General features: G+C 36.3%; 1 protein-coding gene across 1 annotated transcript in view; it reads left to right on the top strand.

Moving 5' to 3' along the window:
* Nucleotides 1–14,297, top strand: part of LOC136828003 (uncharacterized) — a 244,466-nt gene that overhangs the window by 135,170 nt on the left and 94,999 nt on the right. The window contains 2 exon segments of the mRNA XM_067085615.1: nt 2,522–2,652; nt 4,675–4,840. Coding sequence (XP_066941716.1) covers nt 2,522–2,652; nt 4,675–4,840 — 297 coding nt within the window.

Raw genomic sequence — 14,297 nt, 5'->3', positions numbered from 1 at the left:
TAAAGTTATAGAACATTTGAACACTCATGTGCCTTCTGAAAATAACCACTGTTGGAAAGAATGAGGCAGACTGTAATGGGTTTTCTTTCATATATGAATGACGTCACTGGGAGGTTTCGGAAGTCCAGAGAGAGAAAATATCTACTAATGATTGAAAACTCATTGGTTAGAGCAGTGGTTCTCACCCTGAGGGGCGTCAGCAATTTCCAGGGGAGGTGCGAGCCCTAGGGAAACATTAAGCATTCTCGAATTATATTCGTTATTCTCTTAACAAGAGTGAGGAACTAATATTCAGTAGTTTGTGAAAAAATGCAAAAGTATCGCCTTATAACGTTAGTTTCCTACAGTCTACTACTCTGGTTACGTAGACTCGTTGGGGTTAGCTTACCGTGTTTTGTAATTATTTACCTCCCTCCTTATCCCTCGAAACCCCCTTCTCTTTCTCTTTTTTTTTATTTTCCTTTAAATCTGAGAGGGAATTTTACTCATAGATGCAAGGTGGGGGGGCGTGAAGGGAAGGACCAACTCTTAGAGGGAGCGCGGTAATAAAAAGGTTAAGAACCACTGGGTTAGAGAAGCGTAAGATATAAAATATCACACGAACCAAATCTAAAAATATCTCTATACATTAAGAAGGATTGGGGAACTGATTATATCGCATGTAGAGAGTTACGCGAAATCACAGGTATAAAATTAATGTAGTTTTGGACTGTTTCTGTATAAAATGTGGAGAAAATCTGATTCCAGATATCTTTTCATTATGATTTTTTCCGCCTGTATGCACTATCTACAGGTCCCTGATTCGGGCAAAACGTATTTTTAAATCTGAGTTATGACAACTTTATTGAAAGATAAATCAGTTCATCTAGTTTCCTAATGAGATGTTGATAATAGCTTTGTAAATATTTGGAAGTGGATGTTCGAACTCTTTCAGTTTAATGAACGAAGAGACGTCCTAAGTGCTTCCGTAAGTGCAGGTTTTCTTCGAGGATATATTATATGCCTTGCCAGTGCATGTACGGTAGTTAGAGAAAAGCGTCCTTCAGGCATCTTGTAACAATATCATTCGTACACAGATACAAAAGCCAGAAGTTACCATTCAGAAATGATTGATTACCTTATTGACATATTGGTTTATTGGGAAAACCAAGAGAGGTCTAGACAGAGAAAGGTCTAGGACGGAGAAAATGAGAAATAAAGACACTGAGATTGTTAGATTGATATCAGAATGGAACAGAAATATACCTTTTCCAGAAATACCATTTCCTATGAAACTTAATTTGGTACTTGCTGCACTGAATATATTTGTTTGTAGTAAGAAGAAAAATATGTACTTTAGAAAGCATTGCATAGTCCTAACTGCAGACTGTAAGTCAAACTGATGTGAAAATAAAGTGGAAAACCTGTTTCCTCAGCAAAGGTCAGATTACAGTTAGAAAAATTTCAACAATAACCGAAAATGAATAATTAACTCCCTAATAACGGCTTTAAAATAGAAATTACTCCTAAACAGCCATTGGTTTTTAACCAGAAAGGGAGAAAAGGCCTCGCATCCAGTGATTATGAAATCGCCAAGGAATCGGTAGACTTAGACATTATGAGAAAGCAATATTATCGTGTTGGAGAGTGTCAATTTTATCTTCAGTTTCAAGCTCTTTTTTTGATAAAGTTAATTCTGTACTTTATAATATACAGAAGGGAACTAGAAAATTAATTCAGATATAAAATGGTGCTCTTGTATGTTTACGTGAGATGTGTAATCTGTAAGATTAAATAATACTCTAAATAGTTCTTGAGAATACGAGATTCTAAATAAAAAACGTTTCCCTGATTATTATTGGAAGTATGGATGCATTATTTAAAAGAGAGTAAAGGCGAATTATTATAAATGGATAGGAATGACAACATTAGATAGAAAAAAAAGGGTTAATGAAGAGACAAGTGGCTAGGGTTTAGAAGTTGAATCTGAAGAACTTTTCAACATTGTTATGGAGTAAAGATGGAATTGGAAAAAAAAGTCATAAATGGCTGAGATTTAGAAATCAAATCTGAAGACCGCTTATATTTGGTGGTGGAATAAAGAGGCTAATGAAGAACCATATGTGGTTAGGATTTAGAAACTGAATATGAAGATCGTTTGTATTCCGCTCTGTGATGAAAAGGTAAGGAACAGTGGTAAATGGAAAGGATCTGAAAATGGAATTTAGGAATCCTTGTATTCTGCGATGGAGTGAAGAGGGCAGTGCTGAGTCATAAATGAGTAGGAGTTAGGAAATGAATCTGAGAATTTATAATCTGAGGGAGAAAAGATTTGAAATATTCCGATTTTAATATGCGCAGCTCCAGATAATAAGGATATATCTGGAACTGGGTTAGTTTTGGAACAGTCTAACACGTGGCACCCATTACCATGAACCTCTTATAGTCTTTGAGAGAGTGTCATCGACTCTCCTAGAACTGTGTCTTTTAACCCATGTTCAGTTTACAGCCTAATCCAGTTTCTTTCCTCTTCATTTCGCAGCTGAAGCTGTGGTTCGATCCAGCGAATCAGCAGCTGGTTGTTACCATAATGAGTGCTGTGGATTTACCTCCTCGGGCGACCGGACAACCCCGCAATCCTTACGCCAAAATGTTCCTGTTACCAGATAGAAGGTGGAGAGGAGAGAGAGAGAGAGAGAGAGAGAGAGAGAGAGAGAGAGAGAGAGAGAGAGAGAGAGAGAGACTCTGAAATATGTCTGGTAGAGGTTTTCTTCATTATTTAAAAGCCATTTTATACAGCACTGATTTATAGCATTGCTAATCTTTGTGTATGAATATTTATGAATAAGTATGTATCCGACACACGCGCACACAACATATATATACATGTATATATATATACACAGTATATATGTGTGTGTATGTGTATGTAGATATGTATGTATATCATATATATATGTGTGTTGTATATATATATATATATATATATATATATATATATATATATATATATATATATATATATATATATATGTATGTATGTATGTATGTATGTATGTATGTATATAAATAGATAGTTAGTTACTAAGAAGAACAGTGAAAATACAAGTGATAAGGTAACAATTTAATCAAACAAAATAAGAACACAATATCAGTAAAGAAAAAAAATACAAAAATTCCCAAGCTAAATATAATAGATGTTTGTAGATCTGGACTTTAGACCAGGTAGTTTAAAGCAGGTTTTAATGCATATATAACCATCACTGCTGCATACATCGTGTTTATCTTTATCTTGCACGTTTTGTAGAGAAATGATTAATAGCAAAAAAATACAAATGGCAGAAAAAGTAAAAAAAGTAAAAGTAATGTCAGTGATGTACAGCGTAAATGTGCAGTACAACAGGTTCACTTTTAATACTTTGGGTAAGATTAACACCAAGGAAGTCCATAACTGCTACAGCATCTGTAACAAAAAAATGATTACACGAATACAAAACTATTATATATACAAAATATAATACCAGAATTACACAAAATTAAAAGAATTTTTCATATATATATATATATATATATATATATATATATATATATATATATATATATATATATATATATATATATATATATATATATATATATATATATATAATAGTTAAGGTGGTTATTAAAAATAAACATTCATATTTGTGTAAGTGCAAACCTACGTAATGGAACAAGAATAAAAGAACCTAACTTATAGTATAAATTATACGTATGGATGATACGGGACTTCTGACCTTCAAAGTTATCAGTTAGCTCATTAACAAAAATTTACAATTTTAAAGATAAAGTCTCCACCAACCATGGAAATATTTGCAGTCCTCGTATTTCAAAACTAAAATCTCATCTTTTTTGGTAAATTTTAGTGAGAAATTTATTATTAATAATTCTGATGTCATTATCTAGAGGAATCTTGTTTTATAATGGTCATTATTAGCACGGGAAACTTCAAGTGGGCATATTATATCTAAGTTTAGCTTCTAAGGTATCAATATGTTCAAATTTAGATTCATAAGAATGTCAGTGTGAATTGTCAGTGTTAGGGCTATAATGAGCACCATAGGAATACATATTTTTTTCTATAAATTCTATTATCAAATTTTATAGCTTTTTTCTAAAAATTTTTCTATTATCATTAATTTTATTAATAGAAATATTGTTATTTTTATATTATTAAATCAGAATAAAATTTTTTAGTATGGATCTTTAAGATTAATTTTATTAATATAAATATTATATTATAAATTTTTATATATGTATATATATAATATTTATAATATATATATATATATATATATAACAATATATCTAATAATATATATATATTTATATAAATATATATGGTAACAGTATATATATATATATATATATATATATATATATATATATATGTTTATATATATATATATATATATATAGTGATAGATTCATATAGAATAACGGTGAAAGTGTGACTGACCAGTGTGTAAAGGTGTAAAATAAGTGTGGATGAGGTAAAGGTTCCAAGGAAAGGGGTAAGAGGAATAATTGCTTCTGTTTCTGAATGTATTCTTTTTTTTTATGAAGCACATTCTATAAGGTGTTTGATCAGTGTTTCGTCTTTCGTCTAATGTGTCGCGTTCTCAAAACGCATCTCTTTTTCTTCTTTCTCCCCAGTGAAAAATCCAAACGACGAACGAAAGCTATTGGCAACAGCCTGGATCCAAGGTGGAATCAGACGTTCGTTTACTGTCCGCTGCGCAGGGCTGAGCTCAAGTCGAGGTCCCTTGAGATAACCGTTTGGGACTACGACAGATATGGTGCCAATGATTTCCTTGGGGAGGTAAGTACCTTTTTCTTTTGCGTAAGAGATGAGTGCTTATGAGGGCGATGAAGGAGCTGGAAAGGAGAGAAGAAGTACCAGTTCAGCTGTGATAATCGTCATCAACATAATAACAAAGATGACGAGTGACTTGGATCAGTGGAGCTTAGAGCTCCAAACACAAGGGTTTACGCTTCATTGTTTTATTTCGTTATATAATTTATAAAGGCAATAAAATGTATTGTTTTTAGATTGAAATAAGGGAATTAATCGTAATCCATAGAAATTTTGTATATCTATACAGGATAAAGTTAGAGGCAAAAGCACAGATTGAAGAGAGAGAAAAAATACTGTAAGCCGAAAGTAACCAGAATTTCTGAAGATTACATTAATCAAAAACGCCCAAAACAAATACAGTAGAAATTATCAAAATTACTAGAAAATGTTTTAGAAATGCTGAATATTCATTGATGAAAATTACTTGTAAAACTTCCTGAAGCTTGTGAAAAGCAAAAGTATTTCAGACGCTTCTATGATAAGTTTTGCCACCCCGCCCCCCATGATAAGGTAATTTTCCATTTCTAAAAACTCAGCAGTATGGGTATGTCTGTATTTTTGGCAAGCCATACTTTTCAAGCTTCCATGGAATTGATGTATTGTCCTTTTGGATTGCCTTAGGTAGGTGTTGCCATATGTGGTAGCCTTATAGTAGACGGAACTCCGAAAGAGAGTAGGTGTTTAAATTCTGACATTTTGTTGAACATTATTGATTTCTTGGTTTCTTTGTAAAATGTTTACTGTATATTTATATTTAATTACCCAAAGGGTGTGCAGTATGCCTAAGGTTTTATTACAATTTAAACGCAGTTTTAAAATGATGTCAGCATGCAGAGATTCATGGATAAGAAGTACATAGTTACAGTTTTTTTTGTGGAGATTAGCAATCCCACAGGTGTTAGGTTCATTCATTGCTTATTTCATTCTACCACGTGTTCATTCATTGCTTATTTTCATACTACCACGTGTTCATTCATTGCTTATTTCATACTACCACGTGTTCATTCATTGCTTATTTCATACTACCACGTGTTCATTCATTGCTTATTTCATACTACCACGTGTTCATTCATTGCTTATTTCATACTACCACGTGTTCATTCATTGCTTATTTCATGCTACCACGTGATGTTGGAATTCTGTCCATTTTATATTTCCCGATTCTTATAATGTCACATGCTTTCGGCTGTGGGCCTTTTACGAAATCGATGTTACCCAAACGTTCTGTTTTTCTTTTATCTTTTTCCACAAAACGCATGGGTCAGTTCGTTAAGTTGGCCTTTGCGTAAAAATATGATGTATAATGATGATGGAGATGTCGGAGACTCCTTCTGTCACGTTGAAAAGATACAGGACATTGAGATCAGCTGGGATTAAAGATTCATTGAAGACCGCAGTGAATCAGTTGCATCTCGGGGGAATGACTTAACTGCAATCGTTCCCGTTTGTCGGAGATACGGTGGACATGCTTCTAAAATTATAAGCATAGCAGAGGGATGAAAAGTTGCCAAACCATGAAAGAAAGGCGTAGGACGTTATCTTTCTCTGACTTTCTGTGACGGATTGTCTCTCTCGAACAGTTTCTAAATTCCATCCTTGAAAGTGAACTCGTAAGAAGGAAGAGGATGGTTCCATTCATTAGTAAATTCTAACAGTTTCAGAAAGCTTTGAGTTTAGTCTCTATTTTCGTACCTCTTCGTTTAGTGTCTGTAATTTTTTTTGTTTTTGTTTTGGTAATATGCCTCGCCACCCACGTATTATTTACATAATGAGTAATCAGTTAATCTTTCTGTCCTATGCTCTCAGTTTTTTTTTTTTTATTGCATTTCGGATCAGTATACCACACGACCGCTCAGATTTTTCGTTACTTCTTTTTTGAGTTTGGTTTTCAGTCTCCAGTTTTCATTTTCATTTTGTTGACTTCTTGTTTGCGTATGCATAGACTTATGATTCACCAGCATTGTGATTAACTCATTAAGCAGTCCCTAGTAACCTCTCCTTTGACAATGGCCACTCTCTGTTTCAGCGTTTTCTTACTCTTGCCATCCACATTCATCTTTGTGCTCCTCAGTGTTAAATTTGGATAAAACAAGTATAAAATGCGCCGAAGTTTCTTCGGCGCAATCGAGTTTTCTGTACAGCCTCTACCGCGTGTAATCAAGGCCATCGAAAATAGCTCCATCTTTTGGTGGCCTCGGTATGGTGCTGTATGAGCCGCGGCCCGTTAAACTTTAATCACGGCCCAGTGGTGACCTATCCTATTTCGCTGCCAGAAGCACGATCATGGCTAACTTTAACCTTGAATAAAATGGAAACTACTGAGGCTAGAGGGCTGCAATTTGGTGTGTTTGATGATTGGACGGTGGATGATCAACATACCAATTTGCAGCCCTCTAAAATTTTTAAGATCTGAGGGCGGACAGAAAAAAGTGCGGACGGACAGACTAAGCCATCTCAATAATTTTCTTTTACAGAAAACTAAAATGATTTGCATGTGTGAAGCCTATTTCAAAGCATGATTTAAGCGGACTAAACAGCATAACGAGTCACTTTCAATCAGTTTTCCTGAAGGGGTTTCGTGAAATGATTTTTAGGAGTATAAAACATTGCTTAATGTACCGGTTTTCAAACATTTGGCTCTATCTCGCGAGGGTTCTCGTAGCATTACGTTGGATTGGCAAAAAATTTGCTTTGCATACTGGTTTCAAAACATTTGTCTCTCTTTTCTTTCTCTATGTTTCGTAGCACGATTTTGCACTGAAAAAACATTGCACGGCATACCAGTGTCAAATATTCTCTCGGTCTAGGGGTTTCGTAGCTTGAATTTGGGAGGATACAACATCGAATAACGGACCAACTTCAAAACATTCGTCTCTATCTCGTTAGGGGTTTAGTCGCATGATCTTGGGTGGAAAAAAGCATCGCTTGATAATCTATCAGGCATAAGACATTCTTCTCAATCTCTCAAGGGGTATCATAGCATGATTTAGTGCGGATAAAACATTGCATAACGTACCAGATTCAAAACTTGTTCGTCTTTTTTCTTTTCTTGGGAGTTTCATAGCATGGTTTTTTTTTTTGAGGGGAAAACATTGCTTCATACACCAGTTGTAAATCATTCTTCTCTCTTTACGTAGAATTTTCATAACATGATTTCGGGAGCACAAAGCCTCTCTCTCTCTCTGTTAGGAAATTTGTTTAGTTTAGATTTGAAATACTACTTAAGTATTAAAGAGATCTAAAGATAAGAATCCTCTTAAAGAAAAATATAATTATTCCCATACGAAACAACTGAGGTTATGATGGCCCCCATTTTGCCGGTCTCAAAACATTCTTTTCTCTATCTCTTTAGTGGTTTCGTATCTTGACGCAAGGGCAATAAAAAAAATTGCGCAACTGACCGTATTTAAAACATTCCACTCTCTTTCTCTCAAGGGGGTTTTGTGGTACAATTTTGGGTAGACAAAACATTGCATAACATACTTTTTTTCAAACTTTCTTCTCTCAAGTTTCATAGCAATATGTACTAGTCACAAAACAGTTTAAAAGTTTTTCCTCTTTATGGGTTTTGCAGCATGGTTCTGTGAGGACAAAGCAGTGTAGATTTTACAGGTTTCAGATCTTTCGCCTCCCATCCCTGTAGGGGTTCCTTGGCATGGTTTTTGGGGTGGTAAGACATTGCATAACGTTCCCGTCGGAATACATTCCTCTCTCTTTTTCACATGATTTTGGGAGTATAAAACATTGTTTATGCATGCTGGTTCCTAAACCGTCGCCTCTCTCTCTCTCTCTCTCTCTCTCTCTCTCTCTCTCTCTCTCTCTCTCTCTCTCTCTCTCTCTCTCTCTCTCTCTCTCTCTCTCTGATTTTCGTACCCTGACTTTAGGAGGTTAACACATAGCTTACTTTACCGGTTTTAAACCATTCCTCTTCTTTTCTTTCTAGGGTTTTGGAGCATTATATCGGGAGGACAAAACATTCGTCTTTTTCTCTCAGGATGGCCTGTAGTACGATTTTGAGCAGAAAAGCATTGTATAACGTAACCCGTTTAAAACATTCTTCTCCCTTAAAGATTTTCATGAAAAAATTTTGGAGGATAAAACATTGCATAACGTACCCTGTTAAAACATTCTCACTTTCTCAAGGATTTTCAATCAAGATTTTTTGGGGATAAAACATTGCATTACGTACCCTTTTAAAACATTCTTCTCCCTTTCTCAGGGATTTTCAGGCAAAATTATTGGAGGATAAAACATTGCATAACGTACCCGTTTAAAACGTTCTTCTCCCTTTCTCAAGGATTTTCAAGCAAGGTTTTTGGAGGATAAAACATTGCATAACACACCATTTTAAAACACTCTTCTCACTTTCTCAAGGATTTTCAAGCAAGGTTTTTAGAGGATAAACATTGCATAACCTTTTAAAAATTCTTTGTCAGGGTCTTTCAACACAAGAATTTTGGAGAATAAAACACTCTTCAAAACATTTCTGCCTTTCTCAAGGATTTTCAAGGAGGATTTTTGGGGGATAGAACATAGCATAACGTAACCTTTTAAAAAATTCTTCTCCCTTCGTCAGGGTCTTTCAAGCAAGAATTTTGGAGAATAAAACAATGCATAAGGCACCCTTTCAAAACATTCCTCTCCCTTTCTCAAGGATTTTCAAGCAAGATTTTTGGAGGATAAAATATTGCATAACACACCATTTTAAAACACTCTTCTCCCTTTCTCAAGGATTTTCAAGGAAGATTTTTGGGCGATAGAACATTGCATAATGTACCCTTTTAAAGCATTCTTCTTCCTTTCTCAAGGATTTTCAAGCAAGAGTTTTGGGGATAAAACATTGCATAACGTACCCTTTTAAAACTTTCTTCTCCCTTTCTCAAGGATTTTCCAGCAATAATTTTGGAGGATAAAACATAGCATAATGTACCATTTTAAAACATTCTTCCCTCTTTCTCAAGGATTTTCAATAAAGAATTTTGGGTGATAAAACATTGCATAAAGTACCCGTTTAAAACATTCTTCTTCCTTTATCAAGGATTTTCTAGCAAGAATTTTGGAGGATAAAACATTGCATAACATACCCTTGAAATATATTCTTCTCCCTTTCTGAAGGATTTTCAAGCAAAATTTTTTGGGTATAAAACATTGCATAACGAACTCTTTTAAAGCATTCTTTTCCCTTTCTCAAGGATTTTCAAGCAAAATTTTTTGGGGGATAAAATATTGTTTAACGTACCCTTTTAAAGCATTCTTCTCCATTTCTCAAGGATTTTCAAGCAAGAATTTTGGAGGATAAAACATAGCATAAGGTGCCATTTAAATCACTCTTCTCTCTTTCTCAAGGATTTTCAATCAAGGTTTTTGGATGAAAACCATTGCATAAAATACCCGTGTAAAACATTCTTCTTCCTTTCTCAAGGATTTTCAAGCAAGAATTTTGGAGGATAAAACATTGCATAACGTACCCTTAAAATACATTCTTCCCCCTTTCTGAAGGATTTTCAAGCAAAATTTTTAGGGGGTAAAACATTGCATAACCTAACCTTTTAAAACATTCTTCCCCCTTTCTCAAGGATTTTCAAGCAAGATTTTTGGAGGATAAAACATTGCATAACGTACCCTTTTAAAACATTCTTCTCCCTTTCCCAAGGATTTTCAAGCAAAAATTTTGGCGATAAAACATTGCATAATGTGCCCTTTTAAAACATTCTTCTCCCGTTCTCAAGGATTTTCAAGCAAGATTTTTGGAGAGTAAAACATTGCATAACGTACCCTTTTAAAACATTCTTCTCCCTTTCTCAAGAATTTTCAAGCAAAAATTTTGGAGGATAAAACATTGCATAACGTAACCTATTAAAACATTCTTCTCCCTTTCTCAAGGATTTTCAGAGAAGATTTTTGGAGAATAAAACATTGCATAACGAACCGGTTTAAAACATTCTTCTCCCTTTCTCAAGGATTTTCAATCAAGGATTTTGGGGGTTAAAACATTGTATAACGTATGGCCCCTACTGGTATCACCTGAAGGAGGCGTGGGAGAAGAGGAACCACCCAAACCTCCACAAGGATTTTCAAGCAAGAATTTGGAGGATAAAACACTGCATAACGTACCGTTTTAAAACATTCGTCATCCTTTCTCAAGGATTTTTAAGCAAGATTTTTGGAGGATAAAACATTGCATAACGTACCCTCTTAAAACATTCTTCTCCCTTTCTCAAGGGTTTGGTTGTCAAGCAAAATTTTTGGGGGATAGAACATTGCATAACATACCCTTTTAAAGCATTCTTCTTCCTTTCTCAAGGATTTTCAGGCAAGAATTTTGGAGGATAAAACTGCATAGCGTACCCTTTTAAACATTCTTTTCCCTTTCTCAAGGATTTTCAAGGAAGATTTTTGGAGCATAAAACATTGCATAACGTACCCTTTTAAAACATTCTTCTCCCTTTCTCAAGGATTTTCAAGCAAGATCTTTGGGGGATAAAACATTGCATAATGTACCCGTTGAAAACAGTCTTCTCCCTTTCTGAGGGATTTTCAAGCAAGATTTTTGGGGGACGATACATTGCATAACATACTTTTTAAAACATTCTTCTTCCGTTCTCAAGGATTTTCAAGCAAGAGTTTTGGAGGATAAAACATTGTATAACATACCCTTTTAAAACATTCTTCTCCCTTTCTCAAGGATTTTCAAGCAAGATTTTTTGAGGATATAACATTGCATAACATACCCGTCTAAAACATTCTTCTCCTTTTTGCAAAGATTTTCAATCAAGATTTTTGGAGGATGAAACATTGCATAACGCACCCATTTAAAACATTCTTCTCCCTTTCTCAAGGATTTTTAAGCAAGATTTTTGGAGGACCTAACCTTCTTACTACCCTTTCAGGACCTCTCCTTTTCTCTCCTTCATTTGTAAGCATAGTTTTCAAATACACCTAAATTACCAAAGAAATCGAGAAATGATAATGCTAATAATCGAAAGAATAGATATTTTCATGTAAAATGACAAAGTCGAATTAGATTACATGTTTCATTTTTTTACCCTTTTGAAACTTTTATGTACGTATCTCTGGCCATTGCATTGAAGATTTCTTACTAATATGACGAGAGTCACGCCAGCTATAAAGTATAATTGTTAGTTTAGAAATGGGAGATATTGTACGGATCTTATTTGTCTTCTTCAGCAACCGTGAGTTTTCCTTGTGATAATCGTAATATATATATATATATATATATATATATATATATATATATATATATATATATATATATATATATATATATATATATATATATATATATATATAATAAATAAATAATGAAGCAAATTAACAGAACTCTACGGACACCATTCGTAACATTTCACTATCGCGGTTTTGAGTGTTGACCATATTGATCACAAGAACGGAGGCGACGATGTTGTTAAGAATTCCAATTAGAGAGAGAGAGAGAGAGAGAGAGCGAGAGAGAGTGTGACGAAAGTTATTAGTCGAAATGTTATCTGAGGGTCGTTGCTTTCAGCCGACTTTGCGCAAATGCTATAAGAACGGTCTGCAGTGTTGCTTGGATGTGTTGTATAAGGGAGTACTTGTATGTGTGTGTGTGTTTGCAAGATCGCGATAAGTGAATTTTATGGGGAAGTGCTCGTGGAAAGGGGGCTTGGAGGAGGGGTGGGGCGGGGGATAGGGATGGGGGGGGCGGTGTTGGTGGACAGACATGCGTGCATGGCTATGGAGCCTCTGCCGTAGTGGACGAATATACACGCACTGGCAGACAGGGTGGCAGACATTCAAACAGACAGACAGACAGACAGGCAGACAAGTATGCGGTGCTGAGTGTGTCAGTGCAGTAGTACCAACACTAACTTGGGTGCTCCCCTACCTCCCTTTCCCCCTCCCCCCCTCCCCCCCGCCTCTCATACACAAGACCCCGCTGAGTTGGTATTACTTTGCGGTCCCGCCCTACACTCTCTCTCTCTCTCTCTCTCTCTCTCTCTCTCTCTCTCTCTCTCTCTCTCTCTCCTTATATCTCTTAATTCCTTTTCCCTCTCTTTTTAACTTTCTCGCATATTCACACAATCTGTCTCTCTCTCTCTGTTTCTCTCCTGTCTCTCAGCACAAACACACACACACATACACGAACACACACACACACACACACACTAGTACAGAGTTTATCTCCCCTTTTCCCCAGCCTTCATTCCCCAGGCCTTTCCTTGTTATGTCTGGCATTTCGATTGGTGCGTGTCCCTGGAAAGGATTCGATCGTGCTTTTGCGAGGGAAAAATAGAGGGAGACAGATGTAGTTGTGTCCCTAAATATCAAAGATCACAAGACACAGCCATGCTGGGCCCAGAAAAACATCAATAAGTGAATGATATGCCGGCGGTGTCTGGCAACCCAGTCTTGTTCGAGGGCTTGCGCTGCCGTGGCTGGTTGCCTCTCTCGCTCTCTCTCTCTCTCTCTCTCTCTCTTTCTCTCTCTCTCTCTCTCTCTCTTTCTCTCTCTCTTTCTCTCTCTCTCAGTAGTAGTTGGAACTCCGTCGAGTGTGCTACTCGCAGCAGTTGTTGGTATTACTCGGGCAGGGAAGCATCAGCAGCAGCAGCAGTAGCAGCAGCAGAAGAAGAGCTGCTGCTTGTGTTGGTGGTGACTGTGTTGGAGGGAGGAGGAGGAGGATGTACAAGAAGGGGGAGAGGAGAGAAACCGTCACGCATCTGTTCTCTCTCTCTCTCTCTCTCTCTCTCTCTCTCTCTCTCTCTCTCTCTCTCTCTCTCTCTCATTTGCTATCGGTTACCTTAAATGTTCGGCGGTGCTGTGAAAACGAAGGCATTAGCAACGTCTTTTGCTAGAGTTCATGTTTGTACTTGCGTGTCAGTGCGAGAACTGAGTGCAGATGGCCGTTTGTGTCTTTGCATGTGTATGTGTTTGTGTTTGTGGACGCCAAGAAGGAGTTGGGATTGAGAGAGAGAGAGAGAGAGAAAGAGAGAGCGAGAGAAAGAGACTATTCTCTAGGCTTTGGGCAGGGCTGATTTAAAGAGGGAAAGCCAACGTGACTTACACTTTTAAAGATTTTTTGTACGCCGTTGCTCGGTGCCTCTCTCTCTCTCTCTCTCTCTCTCTCTCTCTCTCTCTCTCTCTCTCTCTCTCTCTTCTTCTTCTTCTTCTTCTTCTTCTTCTTCTTCTTCTTCTTCTTCTTCTTAAAAAGGAGAGAGTTTATTATCGTGCCCACCTCCTCATCCTATAATTATAGAATAACTGGCCTAAAGAAAATGCCATCTCTCTCTCTCTCTCTCTCTCTCTCTCTCTCTCTCTCTCTCTCTCTCTCTCTAGAGGGAGTTTATTATAGTACCTACCTCCTCTCCTCAACCTCTAATTTTAGAGTAACGGACCGGGAGAGAAGAGACTTAAGGAATCCAGC

The sequence above is a fragment of the Macrobrachium rosenbergii genome, chromosome 42 (assembly GCF_040412425.1).
Source record: "Macrobrachium rosenbergii isolate ZJJX-2024 chromosome 42, ASM4041242v1, whole genome shotgun sequence".
In the NCBI taxonomy this organism is placed as follows: domain Eukaryota; kingdom Metazoa; phylum Arthropoda; class Malacostraca; order Decapoda; family Palaemonidae; genus Macrobrachium; species Macrobrachium rosenbergii.
Note: the sequence above shows the minus strand (reverse complement) of the source record. Positions and strands in the feature narration are given on the sequence as shown.